A 25,000-nucleotide genomic window follows, 5' to 3' on the forward strand; every position below is an offset into this window, starting at 1 on the left:
GTCGACCTCGACGGTTCGATTAATTATCTGGCGTATTCAGCCCACTACCAACCCTTTACGTGAAGCAAGATGGGGATTCAATGGAGGAAAAGACGAAGCGAAGCGGGAAACAGTTCAACAATAAAGCACATTTATTCTCGGCACACGGGAAGCACACAAATACAATTCCACCAAATGCACACAAAAAAAAGAAAACACAATTCCATTTACACAAAAAGCAAACATAAAAGTGAAAACACAGTGCAGAGCTAATACCGACTACCGAGCACACGGCAACACTTATACAATTCTACTTCACAGACGGCGCCGACAACACATACCCAAAACCAAGGAAAAGAAATCCCCCAAGAATGAGGTAGGCCTGAGGCCGAGACCGGGTCGGGCCTACCCGTCTGGTGATGAGACGCGGAGCGGCGATGGCCCCGCAACCCGCGGGCCTCGTGGACAGTGCCTGGTAGGGGGTGGGAACGGGGCCCCCTTGGTCGCACTATCTCAGCGCGGGGGGAAACAGGAGGGGGTTGCTGATGCTCGGGGTATAGAGGATCTTTATTATGTGCGACGAGCGTCTCCACCTCGGCCAGGTCGCGCTGTCGGCCTCCCTCGGGTGCAGCTTCCTGCACGACGCGAGCACCCCCTCGTCTGGTGTCGCCGCCTTTCCACAGCTCCGTCCCCTCCGTTCCGACTCCAACGCACACGACGAGCAGCTCCACCGCCCGCGAAGTCTTGACCCTCTGCTTCCGACTCTCCTCTTCTTGACTCTCCGACCCGTTCTTGTTTGCGACTCTCTTCTGACTCTTCGTTCCCTTTTTGCTGACTCCCACTCTCCTCTTCTTGACTCTCCGACCGACTTTTGCTGACTCTTCTTTGGACTCTCCGACCCTCGTTCTGCTGACTCTCCGACCGCGTTCTGCTGACTCTCCGACCGACTCTGACTGACCAACACCGTCCTTTTATCCCCCCGTAACTTCGCCTTTGACCCCCTCCCTTTGACCTTTCACCTCGCTCCCCATTGGCCCGAGAAAAAGTGGGCGTGAAGGCTTTTTGATCCACAAATTTGCATATATCGATCGTTCTGGAGGCGGGGCCAAATCGCCCCTCGCTCACCGATTGGACGGCAAAAAGTGGGCGTGTGTCGTTTTTGATCCGTTTTTGAAGCAGAAAATCCGTGATTTTGTACACGCTGTTCGACGCGCGTTCTGCATGAGTCCAACACCGGTACCCACAGCGGGGCAAGAACGGTGGCGATGCTACGGTGGCGAGGTGTGACGGGAAGGTCGTGGCGGTTGTGGTGAAGCGGTGGTTGTGGTCGGTGGTTGATGTTGTGGTTGTGATCATGGCGGTTGGTCCAAAATAAAGATAGTAAAAGAAAAACGGCTATCCTGAAGAGTCGCAGCACGTATAAATGACATGTATTCCCACTAGACAACGGGTTTGGGCCTAACTACACATGCACTTACCGAGATACCTCACCTAAGGGACCTGAATGGTGGTTTGCGAATTTGGTAACCACAACAATATATATATATGCACATACATATACATACGAGTCATTTTACAATCTTAAATTTTCAACCTTCTGTTTAATATAATTACAAGGCCAACTTGAACTACGTTGTCAATGGCACACCATCGCATATTCCCGCGCGCAATGCTTTGTCCCATTAACACCAGGTGAAATTTTATCTTGCAAAATGGATTGACTATTCTTTTCTATTTGATGTGCTTTATGACCAAATACTTACTATGTTTACTAAATCAGAAGTCATTGCAAGCATGTCAACATTTCATGAAACATTAATTTAACACTGTCCAGCAATATAGAACTGTGCATCAATTTAATTATAGGAATGAACTGTGTATAATATTAATTATAATTATTCATAATCAATTAGATAAATACAGTAAAACCTTTGACTGTTTGTCACTCATGGTGGCCACATAAGTCAGTTCTTTATAAAATAATTTACCAAGTATAATGGTAAATATACTTTTAAAAAATCAGCTCCCATGACCCCACCCCCTCTGGCCCGGCCCCTCGGGGTCAGATCAAAAATCCGACAGTGTTTTCCCCATACATATATCTACTGTCCCAAAGTTTCAAGTTCCGATCTCAAACGGTGTAGGAGGAGTTATTTTGACCCCCTATCCGCTAAGCACCCCCTACCCCCCCCCAAGCACCCTCTGATCTTCATGTGTTTACAAAATATGTTGTTAAATGTATAACTCATGAATATGTTTGATTTAAAAAGCTATGACAATATTTTTTTTTAATCGACCCCCATGACCCCAACCCCTCTGGCCCGGCCCCTATGGGTCATATCAAAAATCCGAAAGTGTTGTGCACTTCCCCATACATATATCTACTATGTCCAAAAGTTTCAAGTTCCTATTTCAAACGGTGGAGGAGGAGTTACAGGGTAAGACAGACGGATGTACGAACGTCCAGACGGACGGACGGTGGAAACAATCACAATATTCCCGCTTTTCTTTGAAAGCGCGGGAATAATAAAAAGTCGTTTGAATCTTGCTCCCTCACCTTGAATTTTTTTCAGGGGTGAGGGGGAGGGGGTGTGCTGAAACGATCGCGACAATACAGCAAGTTTTACAGAAAAGTTTGAAGCGTACCAGCACTTCCTGAAATTTAACATTCATCAAAAGGTATAATTTTTGCATTTGTACGAGTTCATATCATATTTCAACAGAATCTAAACAAACAAAATAATACAAGAAACAATGATTGAAGTTCACAAAGGACAAAAGCAATGACTCCCAATGGCCTATTTACAAGTCACTACATGTTGCTCAACCTTAACAACATTAACAGTGCAAGAAGTGTGGGGAAAAAAATCCTTCTGCTAACAGGACAAATGAAACCTTCAGTAAAGTGGTCTATTTACACTACGCTAAAAAAAATTCCAATAGACAGGCTATGCAAAGTTCAGGTTTCATTGGAAATCCCATTCCCAACTCCCAATGAACAAAGCTCAGTATCAGAGTCAAAAGTAAAAGAAAGAACCAGCATTAACACTGAAGATGCACTTACAATTTGGTCCTCATGTGGTGTAAGCTTGGTGTACGGCTCCTTGTCAGGGCAAAAGGAGCGTTCACGTCGTGGTCGCTGGTTAGCTTTTGCCTGCGAATCCTAATTACAACGCTACACCTACCTATCAACTATCAACTTTTTGATCTGTACTGGAGAGTGCGAAACATAAATCAACTGTCAAATCCAGCCCAAGATGTCGGTGAGCTACAATGTCGCAAACTTGGTTCCTTTTCAGGACCAGCATTGTACATCATCGCAGCCAATGTTGAAAGTCTTTCAGCAGCCAAACAACATCTTCTGGCAGATCTGTTTGAGAAATAAATTATTTGCCGACAAGAGACGCATCGTGGAGCTTCAAATATATGCACAAGGATCCTGGGTATGACACTTGTGACAGAGAGAGTACATGATCAGTATGGCAGTGTTGTTTTTGTCTGCAGCAGAATTGCTATTGACAAGTCCTCCATGTCAGAACTTGGTAACACTGAAGTCCTCAACATGCAGCTTATGAGGATGTCCGTAAGTGTAGGTTACAAGCCACCTCATCAGTTCTCTTTCCCAGATGGTTTTACTGATGATTCTGTAAATGTGGTGATCGGTGACTTCAACAGCTATAGTATACTTTGGGTATACTCAAAGCAAATGATGTTGGAATGATTTGAAAGCTGGTTGGATGTAAGACAGCTGTCCCTCATTCATGATACAAAGTTACCAAGATCTTTCAACAGCAGCAGATTGAGACGCAGCTCAAAATGAACGTGATGTTTGCTTCAAACCACATTGCTAACCAATGTGAGAAAATTGACCTGGACTAAGTTCCAAACTCCCAACACCAACGCATTAGAAGTAAACTTTGTGCAGTGGTTCCTCCTCATGCTGTTCCCTTCCACCGCCTTTTCAACCTAAAAAAGGCAAACTGGGAGAAATTCTCAGCAGAACTGGATGCTGCAATCAAAGACCTACCAACTTCCCCTGCTAACAATGATGTTTTTTTGTGGAGATGATGAAAAGGTCCTCGAACTCCAATATCCCAAGAGGATGCCGGACCAATTACATCCCAGGACTGTCACAGGATGCAAAGGAACTCTACAAGGATTACACCATCTGCTTCTAGACTAAACCCTTTGGGGATGATACTCTGAAAAATGGAGAGACATCAATTCCATATCAGAGGAGTGATGTAATAAGTGGCAAGGAAATGACTTCACAAAAGCACAACCTCAGTATGAGATCACAACAGACCATGTCGTTCACTAGCTCCTTAGGAACAGTCGAGGAAACCCAGGTCATCGTCCAAGCAGAGTTAAACTTCCAAGGTCTGCCGATGATGACCAGGAGGACTCAACCTCACCAGACAGTTCACCATGAGTGAACTCTTACTTGGCAAAGTGATGACCCGCAACAATGCTGCCGGACGTGACATCCTATTTGAATAAGTCAAGCACTGAGGACCACCAGCTCTTCAGTGGTTACTAGACATGCTCAACAGCTGCTTGAGTACCAACAAGAACCCAAAATTGTGGAGACAAGCAAGAATAGTGGCAACACTGAAGCCTGGAAATGATCCCACTGATCCCAAGAGCTTCCGGCCCATCTCCCTGCTTTATCACACATACAAGCTATTCAAGACTCATTCTAAATAGTCTAGTTAGCCATTGTGGATCAGCATGTCTCCCTGAGTAAGCAGGTTTCAGATCTGGAAAGTCCTGCACGAGTCAGCTCCTGAATCTCACACAATTAATTGAAGATGGCTATGAGAAAGGGCTGATAACTAGTGCTGCATTTGTTTACCTGTTTCCAGAAAACAAGAAGTTATTCCAGATAACAAACGAAGCAAGACTGACAGGAACAATTCAAAACATGCTGGCCAGTAAACGTTTCTTTGTGGACCTCATGGGTAGTCGCAGATGCCATAGACATAAGAATGGACTATGTAATGGCAGTGTTCTTGCTCCCTTACTGTTTAATATCTCCACAAATGACCAACACATACATCCAAATACTTGAAGTTCCCTGTATGCTGATGATCTCTGAAATGCATCCCAGGATCAACCCTTTGAAAAGGTGGAACAGACCCTCACTGACAAACTAGCTGGATTAACCAACTACGAAAGTGCCTTTCATTTGAAGAACAGGGATACAAACCGAAAGCTGAATGTCTGCTGGCAAGGAAGAAGACCGACTCACAACACCAAACCAATATACTTTGGAGTTACCTTGGACCCCACCTGAGTTATAAAGATTATGTCGTCAAGACACAGGAGAAGGTAGGAGCCAGAAACATCTTGAAGAAGCTGGCCAACTCCAAATGGGGAACAGACCCAGGGACCATATGAAGTATTGCACTTGCCCTGTGCTATTCGGCAGCCAAATAGGCTTATCCTGTGTGAGGCCATTCCTCACATGCTACAAAGATGGATTCAGTCTTTAACACGGCCGACAGAGCTATTTCCGAATGTCTTAAACAAACGCGAGTGGACGACCTCTCTTTGATATGTGGTGTTGCCCCACCACCAATCAGAAAGGCAGTCTCCTCACAAATAGAAAGAACCAAACAGAAATGTGATGCTCATTACCCACCCTTTCAACATGAGCCAGCTCCCAAGAGGTTTCAGTCCAGGAATAACTTCCTTCATGCTGTTCAGCCCCTGGATGATAACCCCCACAGCTCTAGGAGAGATGCTTGGTCAACGCACCTGGAATCAAAACCCCACAAGCTATCACTTGACCCAAAAGAGTCCCTGCCAAAAGGAGCTCGTGAGACATGGCCAGGCCCAACCTGGCTGTCTCAATTGCCTCAAGACTGGGGGTGAATGCCACAAAGCTCTTATGTAAAAGTGGGGTGAACCCCCATTGTGGACTATTTATTTCTTCTTAAATCGAAGAAATGACTTGCTTTTAAAATTCTACTTAGTGTGGGATTATCGAGTTAACTATTTGTGAAACAATGCATACAGCATCATTACATATCCGCCTCGTTATGTATGGTAAATGTGAATGCACATTGGAAAAATGGGCCTCTGCCATGGCAGGAAATTGCTTACAAGGCAACAGATTCTCAAATTTTAAAAGGAAAAGTTCCAATTGCAGTTTGTTTGCATGTAAAGTGCGACATGTACTCATGGGGAGACTGGGAGTGCCGACGTTCACGGCGTGGGCTGCGTGCTGCGCTCCGTGAGCGGGAGCGAGAGCGTGAGCGCCGCCGATCATAGCTACGGGAACGGGAACGACGACGTCGGTCATCATGACGATCAGAATAGCGAGATCCACGTCGCTGCCGCTCCTTCACCTTCACCTTCATTTGGCTTGGTGCTGTGGTAGCAAAACCAGACAATACATATTCTCCAAAACTGTTTTTTTGTTTTGGACATACACAAGAAAGTGCCAAAAATACCCTTAAATTCTCAACAAAGACCAAGGTAGTACTTACTTTTCCGATCTCCTTCTGCAAACTGGATTTCGATCTGCCTTCCGCAGACCCACTTCTTGTCTAGGCTGTAGAGTGCATCCTCAGCATCACGTACATCTTCAAATGTGCCGCAGGATTTGGGGGTTAAGGATGGGAGGGCTGACATGCATACATTTGCCTGGTGATGTCACCAAACTGGTTATACCAAACGAGGACTGCTGCAAGGCAGAAATCTTGCTCCCAACCAACACTGCTTTGCTAGCATGTCCCACTACCTTGCTAACAAGAAGTACACAAAAAAAATTCAAGACTGTGTGCAAGGACTGATACTCAAAAAAAAAAAAGTTTATTTGACCAACTTCTTACTGAAGGTGATACAAAAGTGGTCTAACTTGAATGCGGGTTGCTTTGTATCACTGCTATGGCATTAAATAGAAAATGAGAGTGGATTGATACAGCCCATCATTCTGCAATATCTGTATTGAATTAAAAGGTGCTCGTATGGGGCAGATTGGACAGCAGGCAGCGGGTAACCGGTGCAGAACAGGTACCTTACGTGCATCTGTCCTGCTGGCCTTGCTTTGCCTTGCCTTGCCTTGCCTTGCCTTGGAGATGCAGTGGGCATGAGAGAGAGAGACAGAGAACCAGGGCATAGTTCATCCCTGTGGCAGCTTTAATGGACTTGGTCTTTGGTACTTGTAGCCTTTGGGGCTCACCAAACAAACTTGACCGCCCTTGCATTACCCTTGCACGCTTGTTACGGTTGGCTTTCTTGCTTGCTTTAGCTCGCTACTTGGCTTGCCTGAAGCCTTGGCTACACACACTGAGATAGTAAAAGACACAAACAACAAAGTTAGAATGAGCTACAGCCAAATGAAATGTTCAACCTTTGTGTGAAGGTGAGTCCCACGACAAGTCGCAAGGCCAATCATGATCTGCAAGAGCTTTAAAAGCTCTTCTTTTTTTAACCCACTACAAACACCCACTCCCTCCCACTTTAAGCAAATCTTGCGATGCGTTTCCTCATTCGAGGCAACACGTACATTAATCTTTTTGGAATGAGGCTTGTAGCAAAGTATTATGTACACATTTCGGACACGGGGGACCAAAAAATGAAAGTCATTGTATGATTAAGTTTTGCATATCATTTGTTAGCCAACATCATGGGGATGCAGGATCTATTTGGGCAGAGCTTAATTCTTCCTCTTTCTATTGCTCTGACAGGGTCAAAGCTCTGACCAAACTAACATCTCAGGATTAAAAGTGCAGATTTCTTTAAAACGTTACGTACTTCCGAACAACCTTTGATGTTCTGTATTCTGTAACATGTAACATGTATGTTCTGTAACAACCAACACAAACTGGCCTTTGGTATTGATTTTTATATCATAGGGCCATCTTGGTAAACTTATTCTATGGTTATAAAATCAAGCTTATAGCTACCAGTAATTTTGTAGCAGCTTGGTAAATGCAATTTGTTACGTACTTCCTAACATTTTTGATAGCCTGTGTTTGGATAAAAAACATGCTTTGTAAGCAACTATATCCATAGGACCTATAGCAAAGTATACATTTTCTGAAAGCACAGACACTTGGGCATTATATAACATTAAGATTGTTTATCTTATTAAAACTGGGTTCAATTTCTAAGCTTTCTCCTCATTTAGGACCACAGTGTACACAATACCATGCTACAAGCCATGAGAAAGTGCATTCATGCAAACTAGTAAAAACTGTAGTCGAGAGGAACATTTAAAGCATCATGCTTGTCGTTGAGTTTTTGGATGCAAAGATAAATTTGGAGAGCAAAGCATCAAAATCAAAGCAAAGCCTTTCCTGTGACACCCAAACTCTATTGGTATTAAACAAAGGGGTCACTGGATGGTTTAAAACAAGGATACAATTTTAAGGCAGTTTACAATTACGCTTTTGGCTGCAAATTTGAAGTACCTTGAAGACATCCTCAGTTCACTTTCACCCAAAGTCTACACTCCTTCACTTAGCTTTATAGGGCACGTAATGGCAGAGATTCAGTTAGCAAAAGGAACATTGTTTCGAAATAAAAACAAAAACACAACAATTATAAGTAATGAACAAATACTCTGACTGGAAGAGTTGCAGCATCATGTATTTTTGCATTCACCAAACTTGCAGAACGGTCAAGTACTCGATAAAAAACAAGTGTGCCAAAAGAGTCTTCCAGAAGGCGACCGGCGACAATAAAATGATAAAATAAACAAAGCACAGCAAACAACAGACGAACGGGTGAACTGGGAAGGATATTGCACATAAGAGAAGCCCCTCGGCTGGCGTGTGTAGTAGTCAAGGGGAACGTAAACGTCAAGGATGGGGCCAAACCTGGTGAATTCACGGCGCAGGTCCTCGGGCCTTCGTCACACACGTGTACACACAAGCACAGCCAGCACTCAACACCTCAAGGTGTCGTCATCAATTTGACGCTTGTGTTAAGGTGCGCGACCAATGTGGCCAGGTAAAGATGTGAGCAAAAATTCCCCAAGGTTCCCGATATATGGTGGAAAAAAATTTTTTTACCATATTAAAACGTACAAAAACACATTCAAACGCACACTTCGGCCGAACTCCATTCAATCTACGATCATGTTTGAGGAAATTAAGCTCAGCATGTCGAAAATTGCAAGCGCCGGATCAAAAACACGCGTTGCATGTAACAAGTGAAATTGCCATCGAAAGTACAATTGCATTAATTTCATGTCGGACAGCATTCACCCCTTTCCTCAAGGTTCTTAGGTTTCCATGCAAATTAGTTGGAATAGTAGAGATCACCGAGAGGGCAAGGATGGTGTGGGGGTGGTGAGAGGAGAGGGTTGAAATGACAGATGCAAAAATTCAAGTCCTTCATTCAACTCGTTCCCAATTCACGTGCGAAAGATTTGGCCTTGGACGACATGCGAGATGATTTTGGTGATCAAATTGTTCACAGACAGAAAATATACATTGACAATGCTCTTATTAAGGCTCGAATGGTAACATTTTCATTGGGATTGAAAACTTATGGTTGTTTGTCCATGCTACATATTTTATTAGTATTCAGTATCAAGCAAGGAAGCAGCACGTGCCCATTTTTAACCTCCTCCATCGAAGATGGACGGAGGTTACTGTTTTCACCCGTCTGTTTGTTTGTTTGTTTGTGAACAGTATTACGGAAAAAACTCCTGGACGGATTTCGACGAAACTTGGTGGGGGGATTAGGTATGGTCCAAGGATCATGCCATTAGATTTTGGACTTTGTCCACAGTCCAATATGGCCGCTAAGGCGGCCATTTTGAAAAATATTTGAATTTTTGTTTTTTCATTAACCTCCGCCATCTTCGAAGATGGATGGAGGTTACTGTTTTAACCCCTTTCTGTTTGTTTGTTTGTTTGTGAACAGTATTACGGAAAAACTCCTCGACGGATTTCGACGAAACTTGGTGGGGGGGGGTTAGGTATGGTCCAAGTATCATGCCATAAAATTTTGGACTTGGTCCCCCCCCAAAAAAAAATTGTTAGAGAATTTGATTTTTTAATTTTTTTGCATTTCTACATGTTTTAAGTGATTTCCAACCCCGCCAAAAAAATTGTCACCCCCCCCCAAAAAAAAATTTAAAGAAAAAAAATATTTTTTTGCGTTTCTACATGTTTTCAGTGATTTCCAACCCCCCCCCGCCCCCCAAAAAAAAAATTGTTCGAGAAAAAAAAATGTTTTTTGCATTTCTGCATGTTTTAAGTGATTTCCAACCCCCTCCCCCAAAAAATTGTTAGAGAAGAAAAATGTTTTTTTTGCATTTCTACATGTTTTCAGTGATTTCCAACCCCTCCCCCCAAAAAAAATAATTGTAAGAGAAAAAAAAAAATTTTTGCAACTTTTTTTTCAACAAAATTTTGATTTCTTTTTTTTTGCATTTCTACATGTTTTAAGTGATTTCCAACCCCCCCCCCCCCAAAAAAAAAAATGTTGGAGAAAAGAACTATAACTGTCAGCACTGTTGACATATTTAATGAATAAGATATAAGGTTCACTTGAGTGACCCAGCAGTATTGGCGGCGGAGATTTTGCACTCTCCGGAGTGCTCCCCCTCTAGTTTTTACATGTTTTTTTTACATGTTTTAAAGTGATTTACAACCATAAATAAATTTGTTAAATAAAAAAAAAAAAAACAGAAAATTTTAGAACTTTTTTCAAACAAATTTCGATTTTATTTGAATTTTTTTTTTTTTGCATTTCTTTATGTTTTAAGTGATTTCCAATCCCCCCAAAATACAAATTTTGCAACTTTTTTTCAAAAAAAATTCGATTTTATTTTCTTGACAATTTTATTGGCGTGTCGATCTAGTTTAGTTGATTCAATCGTGGTTCAGTAGTCTGATCCGTTTTGGCCTACAATGAATAGGATATCATGTTCACTTACGTGACCCAGCAGTATTGGCAGCAGAGGTTTTGCATTCTACCGAGGGCTCCCCCCTAGTTTTTGTTTGTTTTGTTAATTTTTTTAAGTCGATGCTATGGCTCGGCCCAGTTCAGGTTCAGACCGTCGACCTCCCAGACTCAAGAGCGGACGCTGCAACAATTACACCCCACCTACCACCCCTGAGTCTGGTTTATCTCAGCTACAGAAGGTGGATGGAGATTGTTTTTTCACCCCTGTCTTGTCTGTAAGCAGGCTATATCAAGAATTTATGGATGGATTTGGACAATACTTGGTGGACAAGTGGGGTGTTTTGACAAGGACGAATTGATTTGATTTTGGTGAAGATCCGGATTCGGACACTGGAAGTTTTTAGGTGATTCTTCACCATTGATAGGTCGAGCCAAACACTGATATACAGCAGAATATCTCAAAAAGTTATGGATGAATTCAGCCTAAACTTGGTGGACAGGTTGGGAGTGTGATGACAACGAGCCGATTAGATTTTGGTTCAGGTCTGAATCCAGATCGAGCCAAGTGGCTCCTGTTGAAAGTTGTTGTTTTTCGTTCAATCATAAGCTTCACAGGAACTCTGGCTTCTTTTGAGTTCCCAGACAAAGCCCTCAATACAGCTTTCCTATCAAATAAAAATGGTTCCCAATCACTGGCCAAAGCTGCATCAGTTCATGACGGTCTCTGATCATCCCACCCGACATTGACCGGTCATCAAACTGACAATCTTGGTCCAGCACCATCGTGGCCCCATGTTTTGAAAGTCAAAACTGTGCATAAAAATCGTGACACAAACAAACAAGCAAACAGGGGTGAAAACATAAGTTAACCTCCGTCCACCTTCGGAGGTGGAGGTAACGAGCAACTAATCTCCAAGTAAAAGACCCTTCCCTTGCTATCTTAACTCCCAAGCTTTTGGCTCCTGGTGCTCATCAAGGGCCGTAATAACTCTGCACTCATTTTGTATGCCTGGTGTTGGCTTAATGGTTAGGGTGGTAGGCTTGGGATCCTAGGATCCTGAGTTGAAATCCTGCTTGACTTCAATTAATACCAGGTGGGGATGACTCTGGAGTGCCAGCTTGCTGGTATCCTGTGTCAGAGTGGTGACCCGTCCAGGATTGTGCCCAATAACCAAGGACACTGCTGAAGCAGCACCAACGCTCTGCACAGCAGTATGGTCCAAATCTCCTCCTTTCTCTTAAACATTTCCATCACGTCCCCCTAACAATTGCCTCCTTCCTCAACCTCACTATAATGCACGGAGCAGCGTTTATGTGTGTTAGTCGCGCAACTCCTCCTACAGTTGTGGGCTGATTACATCCTGATTTGCTACATAGGATCAGCATGACCCCAATTAGTGCATAGGGGTGTTTTTATCGTTTCCGGTGGTCGTGGGGGGGGGGGTGGGGTGGGAACGCACCCTCTTTATAAACATGTATTGTGTCGTGCTGCCTCCAGGTGGGGCTGTACTGTAAACTGTAAATGGTGGACACTCTTATTACAAGTCTCCACCATTTACAGTGCTGTGTTCCTGTGCAGTGAGGTGTTTTTGCTTCATGGACATAACCTGGGATATTTTTGTTTTATACACCGCCCAAATAAAAGGCATGCGTCACAAGCTGCTACATGCTTGGTACAGCATCGCCAGTCGGGTGGGTATTCTGCTAGTACGTATTAAAAAAAATAAAATAAAATAAAATAAAACAAAAAAATTAATAAATAAATAAATAAATAATAAATTAAATTAAAAAAATTAAATAAATAAAAATCAAATTTAACTCACGCTAATAAAGTCAACTAGCAAGCACTACTTAATCCCCAAAAAGGGTCCACCTGCTGAAAATGTCATGATGATCACGATGCGGCTCAAGATTCATCTCGACGACATGGTGGGCCGACAGGGCCGAAGGCCTAGGCCTAGTACGAGTCCCCGCGACAATGGGCGTCGAGACAAGCAGCTCGTCATAAAATCGAACGTTTGTAATTGTCGTGCAACACGACTTATAATCGCTCCAAAATATGGGGGGGAAACCACCGCGGAGCGTGAAGATGTTCGGTCTCATCGAAACGCTCCGTGCAACCGGGAACCACAATTAATTAATTAATAATCAACACGCCAAAACGTACGTGGTGGGAAACGTGAACGCACTAACAAGCGCCGAGTCCCGTTCTTACCGCGTTGTGTCCGCCACGTTTCGCACGTACAGAGACGAATTCGGCGGCCGGCTGTATTTAGACATGACGCTAAAAGATCGAAGGCCGTCACGAACAGCTCAACACCAAATCACGATCGAAGGCTTCACAAGGCCGCGCGCACTGCCCGATGGGAAACGCCTCAGCTCATCTCTTTGCGCGTCATCCTTGTTTTTTTTTTCGCCGACGTTCCTAAGATACGATTGTTCAGTTGAATCTCAGGACGACATATAGGTATACAATTTCGTGTTTGATATTTTTAAAACAACAATAAAACTGTTCGTCACAAAAACAGTGATGAAATGATTCCTGATAAGTAAACAGTGATCCACCAATACACCGCTTAATAGAATCGTCGGCTCCTTTCAAAAACAACAGCTTGTTTTGAACAGATTCCTGTGATGAATTGAAGGATGTGACGCGTGATCACATGTCGCGCGGCTCGCACACGAGACAGATAACACCGTGATGCCGCGCGGTCGGGGGGATTGTCCCTGGGGCATTGTCATTTACGGCGGTGGTTCACTTGGTGCTCGTTGAATGGAGGAGAATTGAGAGTATACCGGACTCCGTGCTTATGCTGGCTAATTGTCATTATAATTGTCCTAATAAAAATGGTCATTGACTTACTCAAATATCACGAGCACAACTGGATCATTTATGTGGACCTGAAAATGGTCAACGTTCTCCTTGGTCAACAGAAAGGCTTCACAAAGTTTGCATGCCATCTCTGCATGTGGGACAGCCGAGCTCGAGAGAAATACTGGATCCAGAAGGAGTGGCCCATCCGTGAAACTCTGGAAGCAAGCATGCCAAACATTGCGAATGACCCAATCGTCAGCCGAAACATCATTTTTCCCCCACTCCATATCAAGCTCGGTTTGATGAAACAGTTTGTGAAGGCATCGAGTACTGATGGTGAATGTTTTCAACATATAGTTCTGCTTTTCCTGCTTTCTTTAAAGATGATCAAAGCAGGTGTGTTGGATGGATCTCAAATTTGTGCCCTTATACGTGATGAGGAATTTGTAAGGAAGATGAATGACAAGGAGAAGACAGCGTGGCTGTCTTTCGTCGCAGTTATACAAAACTTTATTGGTAACAAAAAGGCAGATAACTATGAGTTTCTGGTTACTAGAATGCTGTTGGCTTTTCGTGATCTTGGGTGCAACATGAGTGTCAAGCTCCATTCCCTGAATAGTCACCTTGATCAAGTCCCTGAGAACCTTGGGGCTGTAAGTGAGGAACAGGGAGAGCGCTTCCGTCAGGACCTCATGACGATGGAAGAGCGCTACCAAGGGCGATGGGACAAAAATATGATGGCAGACTACTGCTGGAGCATCAAACGACATTTCCCTGTGGAAGTCCACAAACACAAGAGCTATAAGTGCAAATTCTTGCCTGAGTAGGACCTATTTGAACTTTGCATTCCATCCCCATCAATTGTTCTGAATCACCTATAGTCTTTATGTTGAAATATATTGTTGCGGATTCGCGCCCGCCGGCGTGCGAACGGCCACGTAACTCGAATCGCGGCACGTCGCCCACCGGACGGACAATCCAGTCGTGACCCTCTCGGACTAACGCCGGGAACCAGTCACGGGTGGACCTTTCGGTCTCACCACGATCGTGCCAATCGGCCCCAGCGTGGGATAGGGTTGCTCGCCAAATTCGACCTAAGTACCCACACGGGGGGTAGACCGGGCGATCGCACCTCACCGCAGGTCGACTTCGGACACGGGCCACTCTAAGCGACCCGTTCCATACTATCGGGATAACCGAGCGGTGTTATTCGTCGGCCTCGACGGTTCGATTAATTATCGGGCGTTTTAGCCCACGACCAACCCTTTACGTGAAGCAAGATGGAGATTCAATGAAAGAAAAGACGAAGCGAAGCGGGAAAACAGTTTAACATAACTCACATTTATTTCGCGATGAACGGGAAGCACACATATACAATTACACCAAAAGCACATGTAAAAGGAGAAGAAACACAATATTACACAAAAAGCAAATATAAAAGAGAAACACAATGCAGAGCTATCCGACTACCGAGCACACGGCAACACTTATACAATTTTACTTCACAGACGGCGCCGACAACACATATTCCCAAAGCAAAAGAAAAGAACCACCCTCAAGGATGAGGGGGGTAGGCGGGCCTGGGGCCGAGACCGTGTCGGGCCTACCCGTCTGATGATGAGACGCAGAGCGGCGGTGGCGCCTCAACTCCGCGGGCCTCGCGGACAGTGTCTGGAAGGGGGTGGGAAAGGGGCCCCCTTGTCGCACTATCTCAGCGCGGGGGGATTATCGGAGGGTCATAATCGGAGGGTCATATCTAAAACTTCTGAATGCACAAGATAAACAAAATCAACTTTAACAATGATTATATTTACTACAGGCAGGGGTGTCCGGCATTGCCAGGTTCCTCCTCCCACCCCTTCCACATCCCTTCCTCATCACCATCCATTCCCCTCCCTCATCCCACCCTAACCTCTGCCTCCTTCTACCCCATCACCCTCCCTAACTACATATGAAACCAAGTAGCCCGTGTTCACAATAAGGTCTAACCAGGGCCGTCGCCAGACTATTTTGCGCCCAAGGCAAAGCCAGCTACTTGCATTTCGAATTGCCCCCCCCAAAAAAATTGCCAACTTCAAGTTTTAAAAACATGTTTTGTAGAAAAAAACAAAAAGCACAAAACTTGAAACTGCTAAATTTCTTTCACCACAATATTTTTCTTAAAGTCAGACAAAGAAAAAAAAAAAAAAAAAAACAGACAAACACAGTTAAGAACGTCTCATAAAACTTTCAATTTCAGACACATCAAAATCTCACTTTGGTGCCTTTTCCTTTGCAAGAAGAATAGATAGACAAAGAAAGAAATGGTCTAACTTGGGCCATGTGCCAAATTTGGTAGCAATTGGCGCAGTTGTGTCACACACAGCACACAACACATTAGTCTGGCCATGTGCCACAAGATTAGGAACACATTAGATTATTCATGTTTGAGGAGGAAGCTATTATATAGTTTGTTTGGTTTAAGGGACACAAGAGAAATTATATTGGATTTTTGCATCTATTACGAAAGTGTGTGTGTGTGTGTGTGTGTGTGTGTGTGTGTGTGTGTGTGTGTGTGTGTGTGTGTGTGTGTGTGTGTGTGTGTGTGTGTGTGTGTGTGTGTGTGTGTGTGTGTGTGTGTGTGTGTGTGTGTGTGTGTGTGTGTGTGTGTGTGTGTGTGTGTGTGTGTTCTGCTACTCTTGTATTAACAGGAAATGATAGGAAGGAACTTGACAGCTCTCATCCACAGATATTTCTCGTATTTTGGTTTGCGGGCGCCAGCAGTGACCACTACTTTCGTTGAGTCTGTCTGTCTGTCTGTCTGTCTGTCTGTCTGTCTGTCTGTGTGTCTGTGTGTCTCTCTCTCTCCAGAGCATAGCTCCGTGACGTTTGATGCGATCTTGATGAAACTTGGACACAAGCTAGATATCATGGTCTGGGTGTCTTTTTGTATGAGGGGCGTCCCACGCCCCTTGTGGGCGGAGCCACGCCCACTTGTACTTTTTCTTTAATTTTTTTCTCGCAATTTCATTTCCTAGAAGCTGTGCGTAATGTCCATAAGTACAACATATAACCAGAGTTGGTGTCAAAGCCACCCAATGCTCGCCTGTTTATACATATATCGTTTTTAAAAGACGAGTCTAATAATATTTTTTATAAAGCATTGCAGTAAAGTCTGATCCAAATAATTTTAAAGCAATATATGTATTTGTATATTGTAATCAGTAAAAAAATCGTGTGGTAGATAAAAACATTAGAAAGGAAAAAACTTTAACGTTGATGTGCTACATAAAAGTTAAGTTCAAAAATTTTAAAAATTTGAAATTTTTTTTTATATTAACTTCACTGCATCTACATTAATATTTCAGCACACCCCTTTTTTGTTCCACCATCAGATTTTTGTTACTGCATGAAATGAAACAAGCTTTGACACATATAGTAATGATATTGTTGTGGTTACCAAATTCGCAAACCACCATTCAGGTCCCTTAGGTGAGATATCTCGGTAAGTACATGTGTAGTTAGGCCCAAACCCGTTGTCTAGAGGGAATAAATGTTATTCATGCGTGCTGCGACTCTTCAGGATAGCCGTTTTTCTTTTACTATCTTTATTTTGGACCAACCGCCATTGTTACCACCACCAGTCACAACATCAACCACCAACCACAACGCCGCTTCACCACAACCGCCACGACCTTCACGTCACACCTCGCAACCGTCGCATCGCCACCGTTCTTGCGCCGCTTGTGGGTACCGGTGTTGGACTCGTGCAGGGCGCTCGCCGAACAGCGTGTACAAAACCACGGATTTTCTGCTTCAAAAACGGATCAAAAACGACACACGCCCACTTTTGTGCCGTCCAATCGGTGAGCGAGGGGCGATTTGGCCCCGCCTCCCGGGCGTTGGAGGGCGATCGCTATATGCAAATTTATGGATCAAAAAGCATTCACGCCCACTTTTTCTCGGGCCAATGGGGAGCGAGGTGAAAGGTCGAAGGGAGGGGGTCAAAGATGAGAGAGCGAAGCCACGGGGCTTATATAAGCGACCGCGTTCGTCAGTCAAGGGAATGAGAGAGTTAAGACTTCGCGGGCGGTGGAGTTGGGAAGAAGAAGCAAGAAGGAGTTGGTCGTCGTCGTGTGCGTTGGAGTCGGAGCAAAAGGGGACGGAGCTGTGGAGAGGCGGCGAGGGCAGACGAGAGGGTGCTCGCGTCGTGCAGGGAGCTGCACACCAGGGAGGCCGACGGCGCGACCTGGCCGAGGTGGAGACGCTCGTCGCGGGACTCGAGGCAGAGTGGAAATCCTCTATACCCCGAGCATCAGCAACCCCCTCCTGTTTCCCCCCGCGCTGAGATAGTGCGACCAAGGGGACCCCTTTCCCACCCCCTACCAGACACTGCCCGCGAGGCCCGCGGAGTTGAGGCACCATCGCCGCTCCGCGTCTCATCACCAGACGGGTAGGCCCGACCCGGTCTCGGCCTCAGGCCCGCCTCATCTTTGAGGGTGTTCTTTTTCTTGGTTTTGGGTATGTGTTGCCGGCGCCGTCTGTGAAGTAAAATTGTATAAGTGTTGCCGTGTGCTCGCGTAATCGGTATTAGATCTGCATTGTCGCATTTGCTTTTTGTGTAAATTGCATTGTGTTTTTCTTTTCTATGTGGTTTTGGTGGAATTGAATATGTGTGCTTTCCGTTCATCGCGAATAAATGTGCTTTGTGTTGAACTGTTTCCCGCTTCGCTTCGTCTTTTCCTCTATTGAATCCCCATCTTACTTCACGTAAAGGGTTGGTAGTGGGCTGAATACACCCGATAATTAATCGAACTGTCGAGGCCGACGATAACACCGCTCGGTTATCCCGATAGTACGGAACGGGTCGCTTAAGTGGCCCGTGTCCGAAGTAGACCTGCGGCGAGGTGCGATCGCCCGGTCTACCCTCCGTGTGGGTACTTAGGTAGGTCGAATTTGGCGAGCAACCCTATCCCACGCGGGGGCTGATTGGCTCGATCGCGGTGAGACCGAAAGGTCCACCCGTGACTGGTTCCCGGCGTTAGTCCGAGAGGGTCACGACTGGATTGTCCGTCCGGTGGGCGACGTGCCGCGATTCGAGTTACGTGGCCGTCAGCATGCCGGCGGGCGCGAATCCGTAACAATATTATTGTCTTCCTTAAGAGGCCCCTCAAAATTCGTTTTGATGATTATGGGAGTTATCAATATTAATATTTCGGCACGCCCCTTTTTTTGTTCCACCATCAGATTTGTTACTGCATGAAATGAAACAAGCTTTGACACATATAGTAATGATATTATTGTCTTCCTTAAGAGGCCCCTCAAAATTCGTTTTGATGATTATGGGAGTTAAACAGTTCATGTTCTCCATTTGCAAAATGGGAGGAATTATTGCACAAAAAAGAAATAAAAATGTTTCCAATTTTTTAGAGGACCACTAAGATGAGTTCGGCTCAGAGAATCACGCTCCATTTGGGGAGAAAACAGTTGAGTTCATACCTGACTAATTTGCACTTTCCATGTGCCGTAGTTTCTTCACAAAACCATGACTTTCTGACCAGCTAAAATCTACAAGATATGAATATGTAGACGAAACTGATCTGGCCTTTTGGATCACTTTAAAGTCGGGTGCCCTGTAATTTTAATGCGCTCTATGGATCCTCCGGAACTCAAGAATGGTACACGTTGTGTCGTCACTAAACTATGTGGTAATGGCATCGAAGTGGAAAACCTGAATGATAATTAATCAATGGATAAAAATGATATAATATATTGTTTAAAATACATTCATGCTATCCGTCTTTTACCATATGTTGCCAGTGATGCCCGTCAAAGACGGGCACCGTTACTAGTCAATAATATACCCCAAAAGAACCTCCATGCCAAATATGAGCATCCTAGTACACATATTAATTAAATAATATTTCAGCACGCCCATTTCTTTGTTCTACCATCACATTTTTGTTACTGCATGAAATGAGACAAGCTTTGACATATATAGTAATGATATTATTGTCTTCCTTAAGAGGCCCCTCAAAATTCGTTTTGATGATTATGGTCGTTAAATCTTATTATTATCTTCATTAATATTTCGGCACGCCCCCTTTTTTGTTCCACAATCACATTTTTGTTACTGCATGAAATGAAACAATCTTTGACATATATAGTAATCTGATGGTGGAAAATCTGATGGTGGAACAAAAAAAAGGGGCGTGCCAAAATATTAATATAGATGATATTATTGTCTTCCTTAAGAGGCCCCTCAAAATTCGTTTTGATGATTATGGGAGTTAAACAGTTCATGTTCTCCATTTGCAAAATGGGAGGAATTATTGCACAAAAAAGAAATAAAAATGTTTCCCATTTTTTAGAGGACCACTAAGATGAGTTCGTAAAACCTTTTGTAGAGTATGTTATTATTAATCACTATACGGCATAGCAAATTGCTCATGTTATTGAGCTGTCACTAAGCTATCAATCATAGACATATAATAAACTCACTTGAGTATTCATATCTCTATTTCAATGCGTAATATCAAGCGGTACCCTCATGATGACCTAATAAAACCGGTCTCGATGACCGTCCGTCCGTATATCTGTTCACAATCAAACCGATCGTGATACATTTTAAGGCTTTCCGAGAGCTTTGGAGAGATTGCCTGCACTCCCGCACGGTGCTGTTTTTATTATTCCTACTGCACTTCATTAGAACATAGATCGTGGATGGATGCACAGATCCCAGGAGAACAACTATAGCTGTACAGAACAATTCAAATTTAATTATCGATGGATAAAAATTATATTTAATTGATATTATAATAAATTGTTTATTTAAAATATCTTCAAATTTTGTGAGTTTTTAGTTTGTTGTGAAATATTAGGTCCTCGGGTCTCTGCATAGTGGCGTACAGGCTTAAGTCGTCCTTCTGTTTACTACCGTAGAAAATCACAGAACCATCCGATCGACATGCTGTTAACAGTTTCAGAATCAGCTAAAATCTACAAGATATGAATATGTAGACGAAACTGATCTGGCCAGCTAAAATCTACAAGATATGAATATGTACACGAAACTGATCCGGCCTTTTGGATCACTTTAAAGTAGGGTGCCCTATAGTTTTAATGTGCTCTATGGATCCTCCGGAACTCACAAATGGTACACGTTGTGTAGTCACGAAACTACGTGGTAATGTCATCGAAGTGGAGCTACTGCGGGACAGTCGAAGGGGGAAACCTGAATGATAATCAATGGATAAAAATGATATAATATATTGTTTAAAATACATTCATTCTATCTGTCTTTTACCATATGTTGCCAGTGACGCCCGTCCAAGATGGGCACCTTTAATAGTATTAAATGAATGGCAAGCTTCTAAATAACTTGCACCAAAAACTTTAACGTTGATGTGCTACAAAAAAAGTTAAGTTCAAAACAGGTCAAAAAATATATATATATATTTAAATTCTTTTTTAATTCCAACTTCACTACACCAATAGTATACACCAAAGAAACCTCCATGCCAAATATCAGTATCCGAGTACGCATATCAAATGAATGGCAAGCTTCTAAATAACTTGCACCAAAAACTTTAACATTTTCACGCTCACGCCGGGAGTATCGCTATAGCTCTCTGTTCTTCGAACAGGCGAGCTAAAAAATCCGATTCGATTTGGTCAATTTTTACGGAAGAGATGGGTTTTACGGGAGGGCTTCCTCAATAATGCCCGCGAACCATCGTCGCCTCCCGGCTAGTCCTATATTTTTTCGTGACTCGAGTTCAAGCCTCGATCATTCCGTACACTTTACACCAGGTGGATCGACTGAGCCCGTCATCCTTCAGGGATCGGAAAAATGAGTACCAGGTTTCTGATAACAAGGGCACTGCATCAGCGGCACAGTCGCCACACCCAGAATAATGATGCAGCCAAGCAGCGACAGGGAGCATACAAATAAATAAACCATCCTGAAATTGCCCGTCTTTCGTTTAAATGATGAGAATTACGTGAAAAAGACGATTTGAATCGGATGTCGTCCGAGCAACGGGAGATTAAAAGTTCCCTCAGGGGAGAAACAAACAGTCACTGAAAACGCGTCGTCCACAGCGCATGCGCAGAAGGCTCATTTCGTACGCACACGTCATTTGGATAATCCTGCGGGTGCTGCACCGCGTTGTCAAAGCACCTTTCCTGTCCCGAAAGTGACGCGAAAATATGAATTCCCGGGTTTTTATTACCGGCATTGTTAAATTTTTTTTTTTTTTTACGAACCTCGACCTTTCCAGAGAAAAATGCAACATTTAAATGTTACACGAAAATAAGTGTTGTTGCAGTGGCTGAATTGACAAGCACAACTCGTCAGAAGTTAACGTTCACCTGGTGGTGCTTTTTAACCGGCTCGATTTGATTGGACGCAATGAGGGAACTTAAGGTGAGGGCGACGGACGCGAACTTACAAACATCAGATGAAAGGTGCTAATACAAGCGCAATGGAGAGAGAGACAAACACTGAAACAGTTAAAAAAAAAAAACCCACGAACGAATCGATGACTCGCCACATGGTCGTGTGGAAAGCGGTACAGCGGTACACCGGCTTCAACGTACCTGCGGCCCAGGTGAAGTAACGGCCTGTAATGTGGAGCTTGACACGCCAAGCCGTACAACTCGTTTTAACTCGTTGAACACCGCACAACAAACCTAAACTTATCTTGGGATAATAATGTCGTCCGTTGGATTCTGTTAATAAACCAATCACTGCAACTTTCTCCCGTTTATTTTAAAACTTTACAAACCAAACCTGATGGATAAAGATTTCAGTTTGTTGCCTGAATCAACAGGCACATCATCTGATCTGAAAAACAAATATCACAAACGTACAATGTAAATTTAAACGTTTTGGGGGGGAAAAAAAAAGCTAGAATACAGCAACTCTCGAACTATACACCGCGGGAATCGTCACCGTTAAGGTGATTACTTTCACACAGCCTGGTGTTGGCTCAGTGGTTCGGTGGCGGATTGGGATCCTTGGGTCCTGAGTTCAAGCCCCGTCGGCCACTGAATTAATAGACGGGGGTTGACTCAGCTCGTCATCCTTCTGAGGTCGGCGAAATGAGTACCAGTTCCAGTGTGTACTGGTAGAGAGGCACTGCATCAGCGACACAGTCGCACTTCAAGAAAAATGATAGCTACCCCGTACGACCACCACCACGTTACTTTTACAGCGTGCTCATCGCCGAAACAAAGATCTCGGAGTTCATGATTTCACATTTGGGATTCGATGACGTTTCAACGACTGTTTCTGCAATCGCTTGAGAACAGCTTTTTGATGACAAAAGTTCTCGCATTTTTACACAACGAATTGGCCATGATTCTGTGCAAAAAGCACGTTGCACAGAAATAACTTTGGCTAATTTACTCCAAAAGATGAGGCGTCCAGAACATAAGGGATATGTTGCAACCACGTTTCTTGTAGAAATGTAGTGCTCACCAAATGGCTTCATTACTCAAGCAAGCACCCCATTCATAAGGAACATCCGGATGGCTTGAACAAGCGCGAGCTCGCCGTTCGGTAACCGAACACCTCAAATGCCAATTTAAAAAAAAAAAACTTTTATACACGATTACAAAAAACAAAACCACGGAAACTCAGTGGAAGGACTTGATCAAAATGCTTTCATACAGGATGGAAAAAAACAAAAAAACGAAGGGAAATTTTTATTAATGCAAATTGCACAAGCATCTTGCAACAAGTGGAAAATAAAACTGCAAATCCGAGATTTGCTCCAAATACAAGCACAAATCTTTCTGAAATCAACAGCTACAAGTTCACTGCATATTATCCAAATAACAAAAATTCCATGGGCATTTCACATGGATGAGAAAAGGAGAAAAAAAAAGGAGGAGAGGGTTGGGGAGAACAAGAGGGAGGGCAGAGGAGGGAGGGCAGAGAAAGAAAGAGCAGAGAGAGGAGATAAAAAGAAAGAGATTGGAAAAATAGAGAGGAGAGAGAGATGAGAGAAAGGGGAGAGAGAGAGGAGAGAAAGGGGAGAGAGAGAGGAGAGAAAGGGGAGAGAGGGACAGAGACAGACAGAGACAGAGATGAGACAGAGATGAGACAGAGATGAGACAGAGATGAGACAGAGATGAGACAGAGATGAGACAGAGATGAGACAGGGGACAGAGGAGAGGGAGGGGGAGGGGAGCGAGCAGGGCAGAAAAAGAAAAAGGGAATGAAGGGAAGGGAAGGTGAAAGGAAAAGAAAGAAGGAAAGGCCAAACAGAAATTAAACAATCACATTGTACAAAACAGATAAAAGTTAATGACAAAGTAAACACAAAATACAACTTTAAAAAAGCAGAAACAATATATACTCCAAATAATCAATGAAAATGTTGGAGAGAGGGAGGGGAAGGGGGCAGGCTGAAAGCCTGTGAACATGTTTTGAATCTTAAATTTTAATCTCCAATACCAAGTGTGAGCCCAAACCCAAAAACAAAGCGAAGCAGGTCAGGGTGGTATCAAGTCAAACCAATTGTGACGTCAAATTCTGTTCACATCCGAACACCAGATCCAAAACCTGACTTTACAAATGACTCAAACGCAAAAATCAAAACCATAACTTGCAGGGATGACCAGGCCTCCAACTGTAACAAACAAAACATCTCTGGTTTTATCCTTGCATCAACCCCCATCATCTACTTATTAGCCAGGACATTGGGAGAGTTGTCTTGGACAACGGGAGAGGACGATCGAGATCCCTGCCAATGAAGTGAGGATACCGAACCTCGACGAGCTGTTGGAGATGGGGACTGAGAGCCAGAACGTTCACGGGAAGCTGAGCGAGGACGGCCAGCCTTTTGTCGTCGGCCAGTGTCTCCGTAAGACGATGAACGAGAGCGGCTGTAAGAACGACGGCGCCGGCGAGATCTGCAACACACACACACACACATTCAAAACCCTGCCATAAAGACAGCATGTGCAATTATATCACAAACAATTTGAGGGAATCAAATTCAAAGATGGACTGAATTTTAGTAGGCATGGATCCACCAATGACAATTGTGGAACTTTTACTTCCCCCCCTCCCCCATCCACCTTTTTTTTTTTTTGCAACTAAATTTGCACCACTTTTCATGAAATTATTCCACCACCACACCTTAACCCCTTTCTCAAGAAAGGCAAAGAATCCATAATGCCAATAATTCAATTTACATCATCAGGCAAGGTCAAACGTTTTGTAAGTAAATAAGTAAATCTTCTTCTTAGACTTCCTTTGATATCCACTTAATATGGTCACAAGAGATTTTTCCAGTGTTCTTGATTGGGCATAGAGTTGACAAAATCAATGCCACTCAGACT

The 25,000-nt window shown here is 43.7% G+C and overlaps 2 protein-coding genes and 1 long non-coding RNA gene across 9 annotated transcripts in view; all 3 read right to left on the reverse strand.

Moving 5' to 3' along the window:
- Positions 1-13,254, reverse strand: part of LOC147033024 (uncharacterized) — a 31,046-nt gene extending 17,792 nt beyond the window's left edge. Inside the window, exons 1-4 of one of the 4 annotated variants that reach the window (XM_085871139.1) lie at positions 13,067-13,254; positions 8,734-8,840; positions 6,474-6,575; positions 6,163-6,355 (exon numbers count right to left, since the gene is read on the reverse strand). In XM_085871139.1, coding sequence (XP_085727265.1) covers positions 6,163-6,355; positions 6,474-6,575; positions 8,734-8,840; positions 13,067-13,131 — 467 coding nt within the window. In that variant the 5' untranslated portion in view covers positions 13,132-13,254. The other 3 variants (XM_085871141.1, XM_085871140.1, XM_085871138.1) reach the window with 3 other exon arrangements.
- On the reverse strand, positions 9,239-10,132 carry LOC147033025 (uncharacterized). The gene is made up of 2 exons (XR_015055431.1): positions 9,792-10,132; positions 9,239-9,561 (listed from the first exon to the last, which is right to left on the reverse strand). It is a non-coding gene; the product is annotated as an uncharacterized LOC147033025 (long non-coding RNA).
- Positions 13,255-23,341: 10,087 nt separating the features above from the next.
- The window catches only part of LOC147033026 (uncharacterized), a 30,040-nt gene continuing 28,381 nt past the window's right edge, over positions 23,342-25,000 (reverse strand). For all 4 annotated transcript variants that reach the window (XM_085871145.1, XM_085871146.1, XM_085871143.1 and 1 more), the window contains exon 5: positions 23,342-24,568. In XM_085871145.1, the coding sequence (XP_085727271.1) occupies positions 24,337-24,568 (232 nt within the window). In that variant the 3' untranslated portion in view covers positions 23,342-24,336. The remainder of the gene's footprint in view (positions 24,569-25,000) is intronic.

This window comes from Eptatretus burgeri, chromosome 2 (assembly GCF_056783735.1).
Source record: "Eptatretus burgeri isolate ZD-2024b chromosome 2, Ebu_testis_v1, whole genome shotgun sequence".
Classification (NCBI taxonomy): Eukaryota; Metazoa; Chordata; class Myxini; order Myxiniformes; family Myxinidae; genus Eptatretus; species Eptatretus burgeri.